Source organism: Babylonia areolata, chromosome 17 (genome assembly GCF_041734735.1).
Source record: "Babylonia areolata isolate BAREFJ2019XMU chromosome 17, ASM4173473v1, whole genome shotgun sequence".
Classification (NCBI taxonomy): Eukaryota; Metazoa; Mollusca; class Gastropoda; order Neogastropoda; family Buccinidae; genus Babylonia; species Babylonia areolata.
The window spans coordinates 8166869-8189453 of NC_134892.1; the positions used below are offsets into that span (position 1 = coordinate 8166869).

Consider the following 22585-nt stretch of genomic DNA (forward strand, 5'->3'; position numbering starts at 1 on the left):
TGTGTGTGTGCCCTCAGCACAGAAAAAGTTGAGAGCACAGTCACTCAGTACACGCCGCCATGTCCTGTCTGGCTTCCTACACACGGAAACGAACCTGGGTGTTGAACCACACGGCTCTTCTGAGAGAGCGGTTGAGGACGCAGCCGTTCACAGAACCATACGGCTCTTCTGAGAGAGCAGTTGAGGACGCAGCCGTTCAAAGAACCATACGGCTCTTCTGAGAGAGCCGTTGCGCCATTCATAGAACCACATGGCTCTTCTGAGAGAATGGTTGAGGACGCAGCCGTTCACAGAACCACACGGCTCTTCTGAGAGAATGGTTGAGGACACAGCCGTTCACAGAACCACACGGCTCTTCTGAGAGAGCAGTTGAGGACGCAGCCGTTCACAATGTGCCGGTAACTTGCTGTTATCCTTCCTGTGTGCCGTAACATGATGTTTCATGATGCACCTCTAAACTTGCAATTTCACAATGTGCCGCAAATTGCTGTTTCCCAATGTGCTGCAACGTGCTGCTTCATGAAGCGCCTGCAACTTGCAGTTTCACAATGTGCCGTAACCTGCTGTTTTCCCCAGGTGCCACAGCTTGCTAATTTCCTTGTGTGCCGTAACTTGCCACTTCACGGTGTGCAGTAACTTTCGATGAGCAAGTGCAGAAAGAAAAAAAAAAAACACCACCAAACAAACAAAACAACAATCCACTTTCCGTAGACCAGCAACACACAATGCAATAGAATGAGCGGCAGTGTGCACACACACACACACACACGCACACGCACACAAATGTGCGTGCATGTGCTTCAATGTCGGTGCAAACTCTCAAACAGGGCTGAACTGAACACACACACACGCACGCACACACACACCCCACCCTCACCCCCAGCACCCACACACAAACAGTCCCCTCAGTCCCCACTGCCAGAGGGGCTGTGTTTAAAGGTCAACACCAGACCGTTGGAGGAGGCAGCAGCGAAGGAGTCCTCGACGGCCCCCGACGTGGTCACTATGGCGATGGGGGGAGTGGCCCCCACCATGGGGGCGGTGAGGGGGGAGTGGGAGGAGGAGGAGGAGGCGGCCGGGGAGGGGGAGGCAAGGACGAGGGTGGTGGTGGGCAGGCCGGCCAGCGTCAGGGGTGTTCCCCCCATCCCCTCCCCTCCACCCCCACCTGCGCTCACCACCTGTCCGTTGGCTGTCACCACTGGAAAAAAAAAAAACGAGACAACAAAACGTGACAGTAATAACAATAATAATAATAATATCAATAATGATAATTAGTATCTACTTAGCACTGAATCTTGTGCAGGGACAAATCAAAAGCGCTTACACACCAGTCATTCATTCATGAACATGCATACGTCACAATCACAAATAACAAAAGAGTGGCAACTCTCTTCAAACGCAAGGCACACAACTTCAAGCCAATGCTGCTCACGCTACCGTTTCAGCTAGCACACAGGTTAGCAAAAGGTACACTGGAACAAACCCAGCTGCACATCAACAGAAACACATCTCCCCCCACAACCCCCCCTCCCCCCTCCCACACACACACATCAACATAACCACCCCCCCATCAACACAAACATCCCACACCCTACATCAACACAAACACCACCCCCCCCCACACACATACACACACACACACACGACCCACAAACCTGCAGACACAATGGTAGGAGCAGCCCCGGACTGAGACCCCAACAATGCCGACGTCAGCGATGACGGCAAAGACGAAGACGAAGACGCCGACGATGACGACACAGCAACGACACCACCAGCTTGGGCAGAGATGGGTGGTGGAGGTGGGGGAGGGGAGGAAGAGGAGGACGACGAGGAGGCGGCAGCGGCGGCGGCAGCCTTGAGGTGGGGGGGGAGCTGGGGGGTGATGTTGGCGATGGAGGAGGGCCAGAAGCGTTGCTGGGGACGGGTGACCGGCTTGCTCTTCTTCGCCTTGCTCTCCCCGCCCCCGCCCAGGCCCCCGCCGCCGCCCCCCGCCCCGCCCCCACCGCTGTCCAGCATCGGCTGCAGGATCCGGCGCCGTGCGTTGATGAACCTGAGCATGCACAGACACACGCAAACACATGTGTACAAATACACACACACACACAGATAAACACACAGAGAGATAAATACACACACATGTGTATATATATTATATATATATATAGAGAGAGAGACAGACAGACAGACAGAGAGAGACATACAGATACATAAAGTCTTGCTCACACACACATGCTCAAAGTAACACACACACACACACACACACACACACACACACACACACACAGATGTACAGACACACATACAGAGAAACACACACACACAGACAAAAAGATAAAACACACACACACATACACAGATATACACACACACATAGTGATATTCACACATACAGATGCATACATGCACACACACACACACACAGATAAACACAATCATGTTAAATACACCTGTCAGTGTTTCCAAATTATTTCACTGCCAGGCTTTTCAAGTTCTCCAAACACTCTCTCAGAACACAGATTAACAGCAAACAGCACAGAGTGCAAGTACAGACAAGGCAGTGTGACAATGACCTTTTCTTTTTTGCAGTAAGAAAGATTTTATCTCATAATATTTTCATTCAATCTTCAAAGGTCAACATTTTATACACACACACACACACACACAAACCAACAACAACAAACAACAAAAATCCAGTAGACTTGAAAGAAACAGAATAAAAATACAAATTCAGTCTTTGTTAGGGTTTGTTGACAGGTGCAACAGCCGAGTGGTTAAAGCATTGGACTGTCAATCTGAGGGTCCCCGGTTCAGATCTCGGTAACGGCACCTGGTGGGTAAAGGGTGGAGATTTTTTCTGACCTCCCAGGTCAACATAACGTGCAGACCTGCTTGTGCCTGAACCCCCTTCATGTGTATACCCACGCAGAAGATCAAATATGCACGTTAAAGATCCTGAAACCCGTATCAGCCTTCGATGGGTGATGGAGGCACAAAAATACCCAGCATGCATCAACCACGACAGAATCATCGGCAAGTCGATGTTGGTCGTGTAACGGAAAGAAGAAAGAAAGAAAGAAAGAAGATGGTGTCTGATTCCAAAATGCATGAGAAAAGGAAGGAAAACAGGAGGGGAAAAAAATTAGCACATTCGTAAAAACATAGGGTTGAGTCAAATGCAAAATGCATAAGAAAAGAAAAATAAAAAACAGAAAGGGGGGGGGGGAGGGGAAGCATATTCACAAGAACATAAATAAGCAGACTGACAGACAGACTGACAGACAGGCTGACAGACAAGCAGACAAACTGCACACAGGTTGTTGGACAGTATCATGTGAAGTGTTGATGTGGTCATTCCAGGGTTCGAATTTAACTTCTTTTTTTTTTTTTGAAGTGCCAGACGGGTACTCCTGACAAAATATTTGAGTGCCCAATTGTAGCTTTGGGTGACAGAATAAAATTAATAAAATGATGTAAAATGTGCCAAGGAAAGTCTTTCTGCCAGGCTTCATTGCACACACACTGGCGCTTTGATTCATACCCCTGCTGCTTATTCTTTTTGTCATCCTCTCTGATTCGGGAGTCTTTCTTTTAACACTGAAGATGGGAAACATCATTCATCACTAACGCGCCATGAACGTCAACATCCGATCGCACACGCACAAAGATGCAGACGACACTTTACATTTCGATCGACAGCGTTCGAGCTTGCTTTCTTGGTGTGTCTTTTCATTCATTTTCTTTCGCCCCTATCAATTTTTGAATGCCGACTGGGCAACCTCGACAGAAAATATGCGTGCCTGAGCCAACTTTTCGTAACATCTTCACCCCGGGGCACCCGCTAAATTCGAACCCTGTCGTTCATTCCGACACTGACCAGTTGTTGACCTGCAACAGGGTCAGGTTGGTCTGGCTGGCGATCTGTCGCTTCTCGTCCTCTGTGGGGTACGGGTGCTGCACGCCAAAAACCTCACTGATTCACCATCACTGCACCTTTCGTATCATCGCTTAAACAGTGACTTCATCACCGCACCATTATATCATCGCTTGAACAACTACATCATCAATGTCATTATTACATCACTGCACCTTTCGTATCATCGCTTAACTCACTCAGTACAGCCAGTCCTCTCTTCTCCTCTACACACACCCCTCGGATGTCCTGTGAGGTGTCTGAATGACCCAACCTTTAGCTTCCATCGTCAGAATTGTGGTATTCTTTGTCAACATTCACCTCTTCAGTATAAGAGCCTTCCGCTTGCAATATTTTGATGATGGTAATTGGGGTGAAACGCTGTTAACGTCATCTCTTTCGCCGTTCGTATGGAAAGAGTTAAACAGTGACTTCATCAGTGTCGTTGTTTCACCATCACCGCACCATTATATCATCGCTTGAACAACTACATCATCATCAATGTCATTATTACATCACCACTACACCATTATATCATCGCAAAACAATTATATTGTAAGTGTCATTATCACACCATCAGTACACCACTGTATCATCACTAGATAGTTACTTTATCAGTGTCATTATTACACCATCACTACAGGATTATATCATCACCAAACAACTATGCCATCAGTGGCATTATTACGCCATCACTACAGGATTATATCATCACCAAACAACTATTACTATGTCATCAGTGGCATTATTACACCATTACTACACCATTATATCATTGCTTAAACAATTACATTATCAATATCAGTGTCATTATAACACAATTACTACACTATTATATCATCGCTTATACAATGATGTCAACAGTGTTGTTATTACACCATTACAAAACCATAAAATCGTCGCTTAAACAATTATATCATCAGTGTCATTATCACACCATCACTACACCACTACATCATCACAAAACAATCAATATCATCAGTGCCATAATTACATCATCACTACAACATTGTATCATCACTAAATTACATCATCAGTGTAATCATTACACCATCACTAACACTGTTACATCATCCCTGGTCTCCAATACATGAAATGAAATGAAATTATGGTGCTTAGAGCCTCGCCGACCACTAAGGCCATCTCAAGGCTATCGCCACGTTAATAACTACTACAAGGATAAAAAAAAAAAAAAAATTAAAACGATTCACCACTTCAAACTTTCCACTCCAAAGTTAAAAAAAAAAACTTCCATAGTTTAAAACCTTCAAATCTGGTTAAAAATGTTCACTTCTTTTAAGAAGTCCATCAGCGCCCACGGAGGGACATCACGAAACAAGGTCTTCAAAGAAACCGCCGTGTAATGTCCGTGTCTAACGTCATGCAGATCCCAACAGTCAAGGAGCATGTGTTTCACGGTGAGAGGCTCATCACAGGGAATACACCAAGGGGCCTCTTCCCGCTTCAACAAGTAAGAATGAGTAAAAAAAAAAAGAAAAAAGTGTGCCCTGCATGCAGTCTGCACAGCACAGACTCCTCCTTTCTGTTCTTCACTCCTGAAGGGAGGGTCTCTTTTAGGTCTGGATGGATCTGAAAGAGCTTGTTGTCCGTCTGGGTGTTCCACTCCTCAACGGGCGCAATAGCCGAGTGGTTAAGTTGGACTGTCAATCTAAGGGTCCCGGGTTCGAATCACGGTGACGGCGCCTGGTGGGTAAAGGGTGGAGATTTTTACGATCTCCCAGGTCAACATATGTGCAGACCTGCTAGTGCCTCAACCCCCTTCCTGTGTATATGCAAGCAGAAGATCAAATACGCACGTTAAAGATCCTGTAATACATGTCAGCGTTCAGTGGGTTATGGAAACAACATACCCAGCATGCACACCCCCGAAAATGGAGTATGGCTGCCTACATGGCGGGGTAAAAAACGGTCATGCACGTAAAAGCCCACTCGTGTGCATACGAGTAAACGCAGAAGAAGAAGAAGAAGAAGTTCCACTCCTCTTGCCAAAGATCCAATACATAATCACATGACTAAAGTCTGACTGACTGACACAACAAGGGGATGGTAAGTGCCTCAAGTCAGCTGTCAGCTCTACCCTGCTGGGCTGCCTGTTGTTCAAATGACTGTTGCAGAGTGCTTAGACCTTAGCTTGGTCTCTGACTGAAGACAGATGCTATACATTCATTTCCTGGACATTCAAAACTGGATGACTCGAAATAAGTTACAATTGAACGCGGACAAAACTGAAGCAATGATCATAGGAACTAAACAAAAACTGTCTTCCATCACAATTGACACAATCAAACTTGGCAGTACATCCATCCCTCTTTCCACGTCAGTCAGGAACCTCGGTGTTGTCCTTGACAATACACTGTCCATGCAAAAATTTATCAGTCAGACATGTCAGTCCTGCTACTGTCAACTGCGACGCATCAGTGCCGTCCGGAAATATCTATCCACTGATGCAACATCTAGACTTGTCGTTTCTCTCATTCTCTCTCGCCTTGACTACTGTAACTCTTTATTGTCTGGTCTGCCTGCTTCATCCATTCAGCCCCTTCAGCGCATACAAAACTCTGCTGCCCGACTCGTCCTCACAAAGAAAAGATCTGAGCACATCACTCCTCTTTTGCAACATCTCCACTGGCTCCCTGTCTCACACCGAATAAAGTACAAGATCAGCACTCTATGTTATAGATGCATTCACAAAACTGCCCCTTCCTATCTCTGCGGCTGCCTTCACCTCTACACTCCATCTCGCTCACTACGATCGGCCTCGGATCCACTCTGTTTACGCATACCCAGATTCAAACACTCGACTATTGGCCGCCGTTCTTTCTCTGTTTCTGGACCTTGCGATTGGAACGAACTTCCTTTTTCGCTTCGTCAAGTCTCCCCACTCAGCTCTTTCAAGTCTGGCCTTAAAACCCACCTCTTCCCAAAATAGCCTCCCTTGCCTGCCCTTCCTTGTCTTTAGTTTCTGCAGTTTTAGAGTTATGCATGCGTGTGAATGACTGGTGCGAAAGCGCTTTGATTTGTCTCTGCACAAGATCCAGCGCTATATAAATACCATTATTATTATTATTACGATAAGTGCCTCAAGTCAGCTGTCAGCTCTACCCTGCTGGGCTGCCTGTTGTTCAAATGACTGTTGCAGAGTGCTTAAACCTTAGCTTGGTCTCTGACTGAAAACAGATGCTATAAAAGTATCAATACTTTCTACTGTTACTACTTAATTACATTATCATTATTACATTACCATAGTCATTACCCTGACCACCAGCACGCAGTCACTATATCTTTACACAATAACATTATCATTTTTTTTCATTCCTTGACCATCAATAGTGAATATACACTAATCATTATCATAGCTGCATGCAGTCTCACAGGCAAAAGAGACTGGCACAGGACAGGAATCAAACCCCTGCCAGAGTCTGCACTAGTGAGTCACGGTTAAGTATGTGTAATTAAACACAAGACTTTGACACAAATGTGTACACAAGTATTAACATTATTTCATTGCATGAATACACATTACCAATACACATCATCATTACCGCATGCAGCCTTCAAGTAACACAGACGTCGGCGCAAAAAACGCGTACACACATAGTCACACGCAACACACGGTCGGTGACACAGACACAAACATCCTCCAACACATACACACCCTATCTACAGTCGGTGACACAGACACAAACATCCTGCAACACATACACACCCTATCTACAGTCGGTGACACAGACACAAACATCCTCCAACACATACACACCCTATCTACAGTCAGTGACACAGACACAAACATCCTCCAACACATACACACCCTATCTACAGTCAGTGACACAGACACAAACATCCTCCAACACATACACACCCTATCTACCAGGCATCAGAACACTCCACAGTCCAATCCTCTTCAGATTACAGGGGTCCAGACGCTGCCCAGGCCCCAGCGGATGATGGAAGACATTATAAATAATACTGACAAAGATGGCGCTGACACTTGTTTGCAGGAAGTGTGCACAAACAGAGCGAGCCACTTAAGAATAACAACTGCGCAAGAACAGAACAAGCCGTTTAAGAATACAATCTGAGAATAAGAACATGATTCCGCACACGGCAACCACGCTGCAACCGAGGTTCCGTAATCCTCTTGATATTAGTGGATTCGCAGACCATTCTGATGCCTTAGGCTTATCTGTACACCCCGCCCCATCTCTCTCTCTCTCTCTCTCTCTCTCACCACCAAATGCTGGAACAGCCAGGACTTCATGATCTGCGTAGCGTGCTTCGGCAACACTCCTCTCTTGGCATTGCGCTTCTTCCCATGAGGGTCGTCGTCATCGAACGAATCGTCGGCCGATATGCTCAATGCCCCAGGTACTGTCAGGGAAAACACAGAAAACAATGAGAGGGACAAAGAAGCCTGGCGAGCCAGACAAAGACAAGAAAAGCAATTCAGCTCCGTCAGCAAAACAAAGACAAAGGTGGCAGAGTGGTTAACTCTCTCCATACGAACGGCGAAAGAGACGACGTTAACAGCGTTTCACCCCAATTACCATCATCAAAATATTGCAAGCGGAAGGCTCTTATACTGAAGAGGTGAATGTTGACAAAGAATACCACAATTCTGACGACGGAAACTAAAGGTTGGGTCATTCAGACACCCACTGGACATCCGAGGGGTCTGTGTTGAGGAGAAGAGAGGACTGGCCGTACTGAGTGAGTTAAGACGCTCGTCTGCCAATACAGAGTCCGTGAGGGTCTGGGTTTGAATCCCCGCTCTCGGCCTTCCTCCCAAGTTTGACTGCGTCTAGTCATTAGGATGAGATGATAATAATAAAGGAAATTTTCTATCTAAAATTACGTTTAAATAATTGAGAGGGCCAGGAGTAGAGGGCCCAGAGTGTCAGCGAGTCGATTAATTTTAGCGCGATCGCCCAATCGAGCTATATAATTATGTGATCTGGTTGGAGACATAATTTGACAAAAAACAAGAACGCCAGAGAATCGACAGACAGACAGAAAATACGGAAAAAAAACAGAGCTGAAGAGAAACACGATCACACACAATAACCAAAGTCAGAGCTGAAGAGAAACACGATCACACACAATAACCAAAGTCAGAGGCAGGCCACAGCAGGCCACAGACATAGTTACCTGCCGTGGAGGCCTGCGAGGTGACCGGGGAAGCTACCACCCCTATCTGTGACAGTGGAGTGCTCCCCTGAATGACTGGGGTGGTGCACACGGCGCTCTGGAGGGGGGAAGCCTGGATCTGTCCACACACCATCATGGTCCACATTGTGACACCATACCACACCACTTCTTCTTCTACTTCTACTTCTTCTACTTTGACTCTACGTTCACTCGTGTACACAGGTGGGCTTTTACGTGCATGACCATTTTCACCCCTGCCACATAGGTAGTTATATTTCATTTTCGAGGGGGGATCAGGGTGGGGGGGTTGGGGGGAGGGGAGGGAGGGCTGGGGGGGGGAGGAGAGGGAGGGCTGAGGGGGCTGGGGGGAGGTTGGGAGAGGGTGTGGGGGTGGAGGAAGGGAGTGACTTCAAACAACCAGAAAAGGACAGGGTCAGTTCAATATCAGAATCACTTTTATCACGTTTTGAGAAACGAAAGAGCAGTGAAGCTATGTAAAAACATACAGATTACGGTACGATACAAACAGAACAGTGAACGATAGCATGCAACATTCAAACAACATACGGCAAAGTCAGAGCAAACACAATGAAAAACATCACCATTCGGCTATTTGAAAGACACTCATGTACACACACACACACACACACACATGCACACATGCACACACACACACCACTCTCACTCTCTCTCACACACACACACACACACATACACACACACACTTCTAAGTAAACATTCATTCATAACAATTCAAAATCAGTATCACATCAAGTTGTAAAAAGCACACAACAAAGGTAAAGATACTTTGGCATAGAAAAAAAAGAAGTAAAATCAACTTCTTTGTCGTGAAATAAACATCTTAACTTACTTTTTTTTTAAACCAACAACCCCCCCACCCCCACCCACCAAGTTTGGCATAAAAATCAATTTCCATGGTAAAATCAACATCTTTGTACTGGAATAAACATCTTAAATTACTTTTAAAATATACAAGTTTGGCATTAAAACATAATCATTTTCCACAACAAAACAAATATCTTTGTCGTGAAACAAACATCTTAACTTACTTAAAATTTAAAAAAAATATTAAAAATTCCCCCAAACCCCACGCTCCCTGTGCAGACATAGTCCAGACATACGTACAGTACAGACAATACACCAATCTGGAACTGTGTTTACCTGTATGTACAGTACAGACAATACACCAATCTGGAACTGTGGTTTACCTACATGCACTGTACAGTCAATACACCAATCTGGAACTCTGTTTACCTGTATGTACAGTACAGACAATACACCAATCTGGAACTCTGTTTACCTGTATGTACAGTACAGACAATACACCAATCTGGAACTCTGTTTACCTGTATGTACAGTACAGACAATACACCAATCTTGAACTCTGTTTACCTGTATGTACAGTACAGACAATACACCAATCTTGAACTCTGTTTACCTGTATGTACAGTACAGTCAATACACCAATCTGAAACTCTGTTTACCTGTATGTACAGTACAGACAATACACCAATCTGGAACTCTGTTTACCTGTATGTACAGTACAGACAATACACCAGTCTGGAACTCTGTTTACCTGTATGTACAGTACAGACAATACACCAGTCTGGAACTCTGTTTACCAGTATGAACAGTACAGACAATACACCAATCTTAAACTCTGTTTACCTGTATGAACAGTACAGACAATACACCAATCTTAAACTCTGTTTACCTGTATGTACAGTGCAGACAATACACCAATCTTGAACTGTGGTTTACCTACATGCACTGTACAGTCAATACACCAATCTGGAACTCTGTTTACCTGTATGTACAGTACAGACAATACACCAATCTTGAACTCTGTTTACCTGTATGTACAATACAGACAATACACCAATACTGAACTGTGGTTTACCTACATGCACAGTACAGTCAATACACCAATCTGGAACCGTGGTTTACCTGTATGAACAGTACAGACAATACACCAATCTGGAACTCTGTTTACCTGTATGTACAGTACAGACAATACACCAATCTTGAACTGTGGTTTACCTACATGCACTGTACAGTCAATACACCAATCTGGAACTCTGTTTACCTGTATGTACAGTACAGACAATACACCAATCTTGAACTCTGTTTACCTGTATGTACAATACAGACAATACACCAATACTGAACTGTGGTTTACCTACATGCACAGTACAGTCAATACACCAATCTGGAACCGTGGTTTACCTGTATGAACAGTACAGACAATACACCAATACTGAACTGTGGTTTACCTACATGCACAGTACAGACAATACATCAATCTGGAACCGTGGTTTACCTGTATGGGCTGAGCGACGATCCCTTGAGGTGTGTGCACCATCTGGTACACCATGTTCCCCGAGATGATCTGCCCCTGACTGATGGTCGCCATGGCGAGCCCTGGCTGCATCACCACACCGCCCCCTACTGGGGCCACCACAGGGGTGGAGGGGAGGCTACCCAACGACGATCCTCCTGAAAAAGGAGATTTATTTCTGTATTTTTTTTTGGGGGGGGGAGGTCACTAATGGCATGTGAAGTGGAGTGATGGCCTAGAGGTAACGCGTCCACCTAGGAAGCGAGAGAATCTGAGTGCGCTGGTTCGAATCATGGCTCAGCCGCCGATATTTTCTCCCGCTCCACTAGACCTTGAGTGGTGGTCTGGACGCTAGTCATTCGGATGAGACGATAAACCGAGGTCCCGTGTGCAGCATGCACTTAGCGCAGGAAAAAGAACCCACGGCAACAAAAGGGTTGTTCCTGGCAAAATTCTGTAGAAAAATCCACTTTGATAGGAAAAACAAATAAAACTGCAGGCAGGAAAAAATACAAAAAAATGGGTGGCGCTGTAGTGTAGCGACGCGCTCTCCCTGGGGAGAGCAGCCCGAATTTCACGCAGAGAAATCTGTTGTGATAAAAAGAAATACAAATACAAATACAAATGTGAGGGGAATCAACAAAAGCTTTGTTCGTGAGGTCTCACATCACACTACGTCAGGATGACTGACCATGTCATCAGGTATTTCACTGCTTTGATTTCCTGGAGGGATAAAGAAGAGGTCTCCAGCTGACTCACCTGACCAATCTGCAACCAGAGAGAGAGAGAGAGAGAGGAGGGAAAGAGAGAGAAGGGGGGGGATTCCAGCACATACACCCGACCAATCAGCGACGATGGGCTTAGTGGATCGAAGGGGGGCCGGGGTAAGGGTGCGTGTGTGTGTGGGGGGGGAGGGGTGGGGGGGGGGGATGGAGAGAAGTGAAAGGGACAGGTGGAGGATGGATGGATGGATGGATGGATGGATGGGGGTGGGGATTCCAACACATCACATACACCCCCGACCAATCAGCGACAGCAGAGTTGGGGGAGAGACAGACAGACAGGAGAGAGAGAGAGAGAGAGAGAGAGAAGTGAAAGAGACGAATGGAGGGTAGGCTGGTGGATGGGTAGGTGGAGATGGGGGGGATTGGGGGAATGGGGGGGGGGGGGGGGGCAGGGAGAGAAGTGAAAGAGACGGATGGAGGGTAGGCAGGTGGATGGGTGGGGGGGGGGGGGGGTATTCCAGCACACTCATCTGACCAGTCAGCGACAGCAGAGAAAGGGGAGAGAGAGAGAGAGAGACAGGGAGGGGTGGGGTGGGGGGGGAACAGAGAAGGGGGGTAGGGGTAGGGAAAGATTCCAGCACACTCAACTGACCAGTCTGCAACAATGGAAGATCGGGGGAGTGTGGGTGGGGAGGAGACTAGTGAAAGAGACGGATGGAGGGTGGGCAGAGAGGGGGTGGGTGGGGCGGAGATTCCAGCACACACACCTGACCAATCAGCCACAATGGAATATCGGGGAGGTGGTGGGGGGAGAGGGGGGGAGGGGGGAGGTGGTAGAGAGAAAGAAAAAAGACAGATGGAGAGTGGAGAGGGGGTGGGGGGAGGGTGGCATTCCAGCACACTCACCCCGACCAATCAGCAACAACAGAGACAGGGAAGAGAGAGAGAGGAGTGAAAGAGAGAGAAGCGGTGGAGGGGTGGAGGAGGGGTGGCATTCCGGCACACTCACCCCGACCAATCAGTGACAACAGAGACAGGGAAGAGAGAGAGAGGAGTGAAAGAGAGAGAAGCGGTGGAGGGGTGGAGGGGGATTCCAGCACACTCACCCAACCAGTGTAGACGACAATGGACGAAGTGGATCGGATGGAAAGAAGAGGTGGGGGAGGCGGTGGGGGGAGGGGGCGAGGAGGGACAGAGAGGATGATACCAGCTGACCAATCAGTGACAGCAGAGATGGGAGAGAGACGAGGAAAAGAGAGGGGGGGGGGGAGGATTCCAGCACACACTCACCTGACCGACAATCAGAGACAATGGAAGATCGGGTGGGAAGGAAGGGAGACGGATGATGAGGGTGGGTGGGGCATGGGGTAGTTGGTGGTGTGAGGCGGTGCGTGTGTGTGTGTGTGTGGGGGGGGGGGGGACTGGGTGTGGGTGGGAGAGGAGAATCCCAAGCACACTCACCGGACCAGTCGGCGACAGCCGGGGAGGAGGCGGAGGGGGAGAGGGGGGGAGAGTCCATGTCATCCAGGCGCAGCAGGTGCTCACTGTGCAGCTTGGTCTTGAGGCAGGTGATGTAGCGCGAGCAGAAGTCCTTGCACAGCTCACCCACCTTCTCCAGCTCCAGCAGGTGGATGCGCAGCACCTGCACCGCCCGCACCATCTGCACACCGCACCGCATACCGCACACGCAGACACACACAATGAGTGCACCGGGCTGAACACAGCGACAGCGATCATGCAAAAGTTAAACATCACTTACATCTGCAAACCTCACACACACACCTGAGTGATGATGATATGCATACTTATATAGTGCCTATCCTCGGCTGGAAACCAAGCTCTAAACGCTTTAGAAACACAGAGTCAATTTGCACAACAGGCTGCCTACCTGGGTAGACCTGATTGACAGTTGCCATTGGGTGCTCATCATGTTTCCTACGTCATTCAATCAGGTTTCAATCATGCATATACCTACACTTTCATACAGACATGTAACATTTTACATGTATGACCGTTTTTATTTACCCCACAATATAGGCAGCTACACTCCGTTTTCAGGGGTGTGCATTTTGGGTATGTTCTTGTTTCTATAACCCACCAAACACCGACATGAGTTACAGGATCTTAAACGAGCGTATTTGATCTTCTGCACGCATATACACATGAAGGGGGTTCAGGCACTAGCAGGTCTGCATATATGTTGATCTAGGAGATCAAAAGAATCTCCACCCTTTACCCACCAGGCGCCGTCACCAAGACTTGAACCCAGAACCCTCAGATTGAAAATACAACAATTTAACCACTGGGCTAGTGCACCAGCTGAACACAACTACAGGGTTCACAAAAAGTTAATGACCACTTACACCTGCACACCACACAGACACACTGAGCGCACCAGCTGAAAACTATACAGACCACAATAAGTTAAAGACCACAAGCATCTGTACACCACACACACACACTGAGCGCACCAGCTGAAAACTATACTGTCCACAATAAGTTAAGGACCACCAGCATCTGTACACCACACACACACACTGAGCGCACCAGCTGAAAACTAAACTGTCCACAATAAGTTAAGGACCACTAGCATCTGTACACCACACACACACACACACACTGAGTGCACCAGCTGAACACAACTACAGCATTATTCGGATGAGACGATGAACCAAAGTCCTGTGTGCAGCATGCTCATGGCACACTGAAAAAGAACACCCACCCCCACTCCCCACCACCTCTCCCATACACATTCACTGAACGCACACGCATACACACACACATACATACACACATACACACACACACACACGCACACACAACACGCCCGTACAGACATACAAAATTCTGTTAAATAATCCACTCCATAAGGCAGATACACAAACACACACACGCACACTCAAGTCCTGAACTAGCATTGTTGGGTTATGCTGCTGGTCAGGCACCTCTGCCTAGCAGATGTGGTGTAGCGTATATGTATATATATATATATATATATAGAGAGAGAGAGAGAGAGAGAGAGAGAGAGAGAGAGAGATTCATCCAAACCCAGAGACGCCTCCTTAAGAAACTGGAGCTGACACAGACACACATTCCCCTCCACACATCACCCCGTGGCCTACCAGACACACATGCCCCCCCCCCCCCCCCCCCCCCCATACACACACATCGCCAAGCAGCCTACCAGGTTGTCCAGATCCTCATCGTCAGTGTGGAAGGACTGGTTTTTCTGGGCGCTGTGCTCGAAGAAGCTGTGGATGTCCTTGTCGTAGTCGGCTCCCACAAAGGAGTCCAGTGAGGCCGAGACCAGCTCACACTTCTCAAACACCATCGCCATCAGCGGAAACAGAGGGTGTCTGCACACACACACATAGAAAATGGATATATATATATACACACACACACACACACACACACACAGAGCACGCACATACACACACACACACGCGCGCGTGCCTGAAATATGATTGAACGACACAGGAAACGAATGATGAGCGGCCAATGGCAGCCGTTAGTCGGCTCTACCCAGGTAGGCAGCCTGTTGAGAAAATGACCCCGTGTTTGTAAAGCAAAGCACTTAGAGCTTGGTCTCCGACCGAGGATAGGCGCTATGTAAGTATTCATATCAATATCAATCACATGACACCGAACTCACCTGTATATCATCTGTTTCTGTTCCTCCACACTGGGGTCCACCTCGGCAGCCTGTGTCACGGTGATCAAGGCTGGCGTGTTCCTGAAAATTAAGCACAAAACCATCATCATCATTATCATTATCATCCTCATTATCAAACCATCGTCGTCATACTCGTCATTACACCACAAAACCCTCAGCATCATCCTCATCATAACACCACAAAACTATGATCATCATCATCATCATCATCATCATCATCATCCTCATCAGACCACAAAACCATCACCACTGTCATCATTACACCGCAAAACCGTCATCATCATCATCATCATCATCATCACACCAAAAAAACATGATCATTATCATCACACCTGTCACCATAAAACCATCATCTTTATCCTCATCATTACACCACAAAACCATTACCATCATCATCACTGTCAACATACCATAAAACCACCATCATCATCATCACACCATAACACCACCACCATCATCATCACATCATAAAACCACCATCATCATCATCCTTGTCATTACCCCACAAAACCATCATCATCATCATCCTTGTCATTATCCCACAAAACCATCATCATCATCCTCGTCATTACCCCACAAAACCATCATCATCATCCTTGTCATTACCCCACAAAACCATCATCATCATCATCCTTGTCATTACCCCACAAAACCATCATCATCATCATCATCATCTTCGTCATTACCCCCACAAAACCATCATCATCATCCTTGTCATTATCCCACAAAACCATCATCATCCTTGTCATTATCCCACAAAACCATCATCATCATCATCCTTGTCATTACCCCACAAAACCACCATCATCATCATCCTTGTCATTACCCCACAAAACCATCATCATCATCATCCTTGTCATTACCCCACAAAACCACCATCATCATCATCCTTGTCATTACCCCACAAAACCATCATCATCATCCTCGTCATTACCCCACAAAACCACCATCATCATCATCTTCATACCCACAAACATCCTCATCACATCATTACCCCACAAAACCACCATCATCATCATCCTTGTCATTACCCCACAAAACCATCATCTCATCCTGCATACCACAAAACCATCATCATCTTACCCCACAAAACCATCATCATCATCCTTGTCATTACCCCACAAAACCACCATCATCATCACACCACAAAACCATCTGCATCATCTTCATCCGTCATTGTCATTCTCATCAGATATACACCACAAAACTATCATTGTCATCCTCGTCAATACACCACATGATCATGACAACGATGATTATTTACCCCTGTGATGATGGTATATAATGATGGTACTGTGGAACGATACTGAAAAGTTTTGTGGTGTAATGACTCTGATAATCGTTTTATGGTGTGTTGATCATAATGGTTTTGTCGTGTGATGATGATGAGGAGGAGGAGGAGGAGGAGGAGGGCACTGGCATCTCACTATTCTCAGTAGTTGTTTCGGTCTTCGAACAGGTCTCTGCATTCATACGCATGCTCAGAACACTAAGGGACAGGGGATAATTCATTGTGGGCTTCACTTTCACTTTCATGACTGTCGATTTATTTGTATTTGTGTAATTTGTATTTCTTTTTATCACAACAGATTTCTCTGTGTGAAATTTGGGCTGCTCTCCCCAGAGAGGGCGTGTCGCTACACTACCGCGCCACCCATTTTTTTGGTATTTTTTCCTGCGTGCAGTTTTATTTGTTTTTCCTATCCAACTGGATTTTTCTACAGAATTTTGCCAGGTACAATCCTTTTGTTGCCATGGGTTCTTTTATGTGCGTTAAGTGCATGCTGCACACAGCACCTCGGTTTATCATCTCAGCCAAATGACTAGCGTCCAAACCACCACTCAAGGTCTAGTGGAGGGGGAGAAAATATCGGCAGCTGAGCCGTGATTCAAACCAGCGCGCTCAGATTCTCTCGCTTCCTAGGCGGACGCATTACCTCTAGGCCATCACTCCACTTTACTGATGGACACAAAACAAAATACACCTACCTGTTGTCCTGATGATCGGTGTTGGAATCCGATACTGCAGGTGCCGGAGCAATTTGCACCTGGGCCAGGATGTGGGCCTCCTGATAGGATGGGGGCTGCCCTTGGTGAAGAACCGACATACTGCAGTGGGTGTGGTGTTGGTGGTGGAGGAATGTTGCTGTCACCCTGCCAGACACAGTGCCATTCGTCATAATGGACCCATTTATTCATTTACTTATTTTATTTTTTTGTTTGTTTGTTTGCTTTATTCTGCTTTGTTTTGTTATTTTATTTTGTTTTATTTATTTATTTAATTTCTTTTTTCTTTTCTTTTTCTTTTTTTTCTCAAGGCCTGACTATGCGCGTTGGGTTATGCTGCTGGTCAGGCATCTGCTTGGCAGATGTGGTGTAGTGTATATGGATTTGCTTTAACCACTCAGCTATTGCGTCCGTTGACTAATTCTAATTACCCTCATTTGGAGCCTCAAAACTTCAACTTAAGCCCAGGCAGGGTACTGAGGGGTGTTAAACACTGATCAGGCTGCTACTCAATGCAGCACTTTTGACAGATTGAATGAACTAAACTTTTTTTTGCTTCATGTGGAAATCATTTGCCTAATTACAACTTGAACCCCCCCAAAACGGAGTATGGTTGCCTACATGGTAAGGAAAAACTGGTCATACACGTAAAAGGCCACTCAAATATAGGAATAAGCATAGGAGTCACAGCCGATGGGCGCAATAGCCGAGTGGTTAAAGCGTTGGACTGTCAATCTGAGGGTCCCGGGTTCGAATCACGGTGACGGCGCCTGGTGGGTAAAGGGTGGAGATTTTTACGATCTCCCAGGTCAACATATGTGCAGACCTGCTAGTGCCTGAACCCCCTTCGTGTGTATATGCAAGCAGAAGATCAAATACGCACGTTAAAGATCCTGTAATCCATGTCAGCATTCGGTGGGTTATGGAAACAAGAACATACCCAGCATGCACACCCCCGAAAACGGAGTATGGCTGCCTACATGGCGGGGTAAAAACGGTCATACACGTAAAAGCCCACTCGCGTATATACGAGTGAACGCAGAATGAGTCACAGCCCACTAACCAAGGTTCAAAGATTCAAAAACTTTATTATTACTCAAGGATAAAGATTTTATGCATCGCATAGTCTTCCAATCTGTCCTTGTGACAACAATAACAACATTAACGATAACGACACAACAATTTTTTTTTTTTTTTTAACACTGCTACATCTACTGCTACTACTATGAATGATAATCATCATCATCATCGACATTGTAAAAAGTAATAAAATGAACGCATTGACACATTCACATCAACCCACCCCCATCTCCACATACATACACATGCACAAACTCTCTCCACCCTACACACACACATACACACCAAGAACAACAACAACACTTGGCTAGACATCTGATCGAATAAGACACTTATTCACTGACTCATGCAATCTTCTTCTTCTTCTGCGTTCATGGGCAGCAACTCGTATGCACACGAGTGGGCTTTTACGTGTATGACCGTTTTTACCCCACCATGTAGGCAGCCATACTCCGTTTTCGGGGGTACTCATACAATCAATGCCTTACAGAAGTGATGTATCAGAGAGTCATTTCAGACTTCTGTTGGTTTGAGTTGGATAGAGCTGTGATGGTTAGCATACATTATTTTCATTATCATTATCATCACCCTTATTATCCAGACCAATGCCATTAAATGCTTCATTATATCAATAGCAAGGAGGCAAAATTGCACTGGCTCTTAGTGCTGCAGCCTTGTGTGCTAGTTGGCCTTTGGGAACCATCCCAACGCCGACTGTCAGAAAACCCTCTTGGTCGTGGGAGTGGGGATGTACTTGGGCAAGACACTCTCCACTATAACCAAATTCTAACCCAAATAGTCGGAACAGCAGTTGCCTCCTCTGCTGTTCTGATGGTCATAGTCGGACACGACTGACTATCATATATATTATGTCTATAGCATCATGTGACATCATGTGTGCTGCTTTGGTCATGGCATGTCACTTACACAAAAGACCATTCAAATCATTCAATAAACAGGAGAAATGCTGCATTTACCAACTGTGTTCCTGCATGGGTTCTCAAACCCCACCTCCTTCTTCTTTCCTGATGCAGTCTTTTGTCGTGAAACGTCATCTACAATTCAGCGTTTATGTATACATGTATATATATCTTTTACTATGCCACTGGGCAGACTTAGTTTTCAAATGTTTGCATGCTGGATGTTTATTGTGTCACTGAGGTTTTGTTTTGGTGGGGGTTTTTTTGTTGTTGTTTGTTTTTTTGTTTTTTTGTTTGTTTTGTTTTGTTTTTTGTTGTTGTTTTGTTTGTTTTTGGGGTTTTTTTTTTCATCCATCAAACTACAGCACTAATAGCAGGTTCTTCGAAATATATGTATTTGATCGTCTGCACACCTTACACTGAAATTGTCTGATACCGTGGACAGATAGCAAACCCATCCATAAAATAAACCTTATCACTTTCTGAAATTATACAGCCCGTCCCAGCAAAGTATTTAAAAAAAAGAATTTAAAAACTTGCAATTAAAAAACAAGAATAAAAACAAATCTAGTCATTTTCTGAATTTTCACTACCTGTCCCAGAATCTGAGAAAGGAAAACTATCCATGAAATAAAACTGTTCACTTTTTGATATATTACTGCTTATCCCAGACAGCGAAACAACAAATGAAATAAAACTTATTTTCTTGACAAATATTAATCTTTAATCAAGTATATCAAGCTTTCTTTGAAGTTTTTGAAGCCAAAGCATCTGTATTATTCGGAATCTCAGATCCCAATTTTTTTTATTTTTTTTAATTCAGTTGTAATGATTAACATGCTTTGCCCTAATTAGTCATGGTCTCACACACACACACACACTGACAGAGTGACAGTGAAGTGACAGCTTCACACACACACACACACACACACACATATATCTATATCTATTATCATATATATATATATATATATATATATACATACATACACACACAGTTTGCCTATAAATGCATATATGTAAAAAGATCTAGATTAAATGAAACACAAAAATGTTCTTCCAAGTATACAAGCCCATGTACATTCAGTGCGTCTGAACCAATGCACGTTCAACAAGATTCCCTGATGGAGTCAGTGAGTTTGTAAAACATATTTCCTGATCAACCAGTTATTTCTTCTTCTTCTTCCTGCAATGTCCATCAGCTGTTAGTCTGGCTATTACTGACATGTGGGAGGTGTGCAGTGCGGAGAGGGAGAGAGAAAAGAGGATGAAAACAGAAAAAAAGGGGGAGGTGGGGGGAGGGGGAAAAGAATTTTGGCCCTAAAGGTCAAGGCGCTGGGACACCAAAACAAATTTTCAACAACAAAAAAATATAAGTTTCTAAAAATCTCAATTAAAAATGTGTTCCACTAAAACTGGACTGTGACTGTCAATCATCAGCCAATTTATTTGTAATTCAAATAAGCATGTAACACTGACAACTGCCAACAAATTCTTATATGCAGCTAACATGGGAAAGACTCATTTTTCAATCCATCATGAAAACACTTTTTTTTAAAACAAAAGGTGATGCAGCCTATATTATATTTTTATATGGAATGTAACACCTCAAATTCAAGTTACACAGTAATCAAATAACAAAATCAATAGGCTAACTTTTTTTTTCAACTGTTATGAAATTACATTCTCCAAAGTAAACATTTCACGTTATTACAATACCCTCGCTCTCTCTCTCTCTCTCTCACACACACACACACACACACACACACACACACACGTGACAGGTACGCATTTCCCTCGCATTTTTCGCAAATTTTAATACGTCTTCTCACAGTGTCCATTGTATCGCACCATTCATTGTGCCACAATAACACTTAATTCGAACCATGGCTGGACAATTTATTTCTGATAATCGAAGTAAAACAGTCCTGGTTATTAACAATGACTGGATGCATAAACCAATCACGGTCAAATAGGCCTGGATATAAACAAAGCGAATCATCCGTGACTCCGCCTGAAAAACATGTGCAAGCAGTGAACTAGGCGGGCTCAAACTGATACTCGTCAATGTTGTGGGGGAAATTGGAGATGGAGGCATCCAAAACTATTTTTTAAAAGCTTAAAGAAAAAGCAAGAAACAAACAAACAAACAAAACAAACAAACCAGTCGTGAAATATTGACTCAAAACAAAGTGAGGGGGCGAAATTCTTCCCGCAGTCGGTTTATCATTTCAAATTCTCCCTCGTGTCTCAGAGCAGCCCTGCACAGCATGCATTGTGACCGCCCAGATCCCGCTTCTCCAATTTCTGACAGCACGCCAGATCGGCTGGTACCCAGCCACGCCCGACCCGTCAGTCAGAGTTCTAGTGATGTGTCGAACGACAAATTTATGATAGTCCACCCCCTCTTCCATCTAACCCCGACAAAGAATGCCGCCATGCCGTCCGCCCCACTTTGCAATTTTATTTTTTTCTAGAATTTTCAGTCCACCGAGGAGTTTCTGCCTGTTAAAGTTTGGCTCGTTTTCTTCCAGATCTGAACGTGTGTAACTGCACGAAAAATACCAGCACTGATCATGCAGCGATTTGGAGGGCTTACCTTGAGATTGAGACACTGTCACTCTTCGTCAAAATGGCGGATGTCAATTATTAACACTGCCCACCCCGTCACGTGACTGACAGCTGCGTCAGCAGGGATTGCAAATGGTAGGGGGCTCCATGAAGGATATAAAAAGAGGTCGA

General features: G+C 45.3%; 1 protein-coding gene and 1 long non-coding RNA gene across 2 annotated transcripts in view; both read right to left on the reverse strand.

Annotated features, from left to right (window-relative positions):
- LOC143291625 (uncharacterized) overlaps window positions 1–22585 on the reverse strand; it is a 276976-nt gene that overhangs the window by 217514 nt on the left and 36877 nt on the right. The gene's annotated exons all lie outside the window — the stretch shown is intronic.
- Window positions 3–22475, reverse strand: LOC143291475 (homeobox protein PKNOX2-like). Its single transcript, XM_076601354.1, has 11 exons — window positions 22443–22475; window positions 17826–17990; window positions 15816–15896; window positions 15345–15516; window positions 13622–13820; window positions 11418–11593; window positions 9077–9194; window positions 8160–8299; window positions 3875–3951; window positions 1656–2050; window positions 3–1198 (listed from the first exon to the last, which is right to left on the reverse strand). The coding sequence occupies exons 2-11, from the start codon at window positions 17942–17944 to the stop codon at window positions 906–908; spliced, it is 1770 nt and encodes a 589-aa protein (XP_076457469.1). The 5' UTR covers window positions 17945–17990; window positions 22443–22475; the 3' UTR covers window positions 3–905.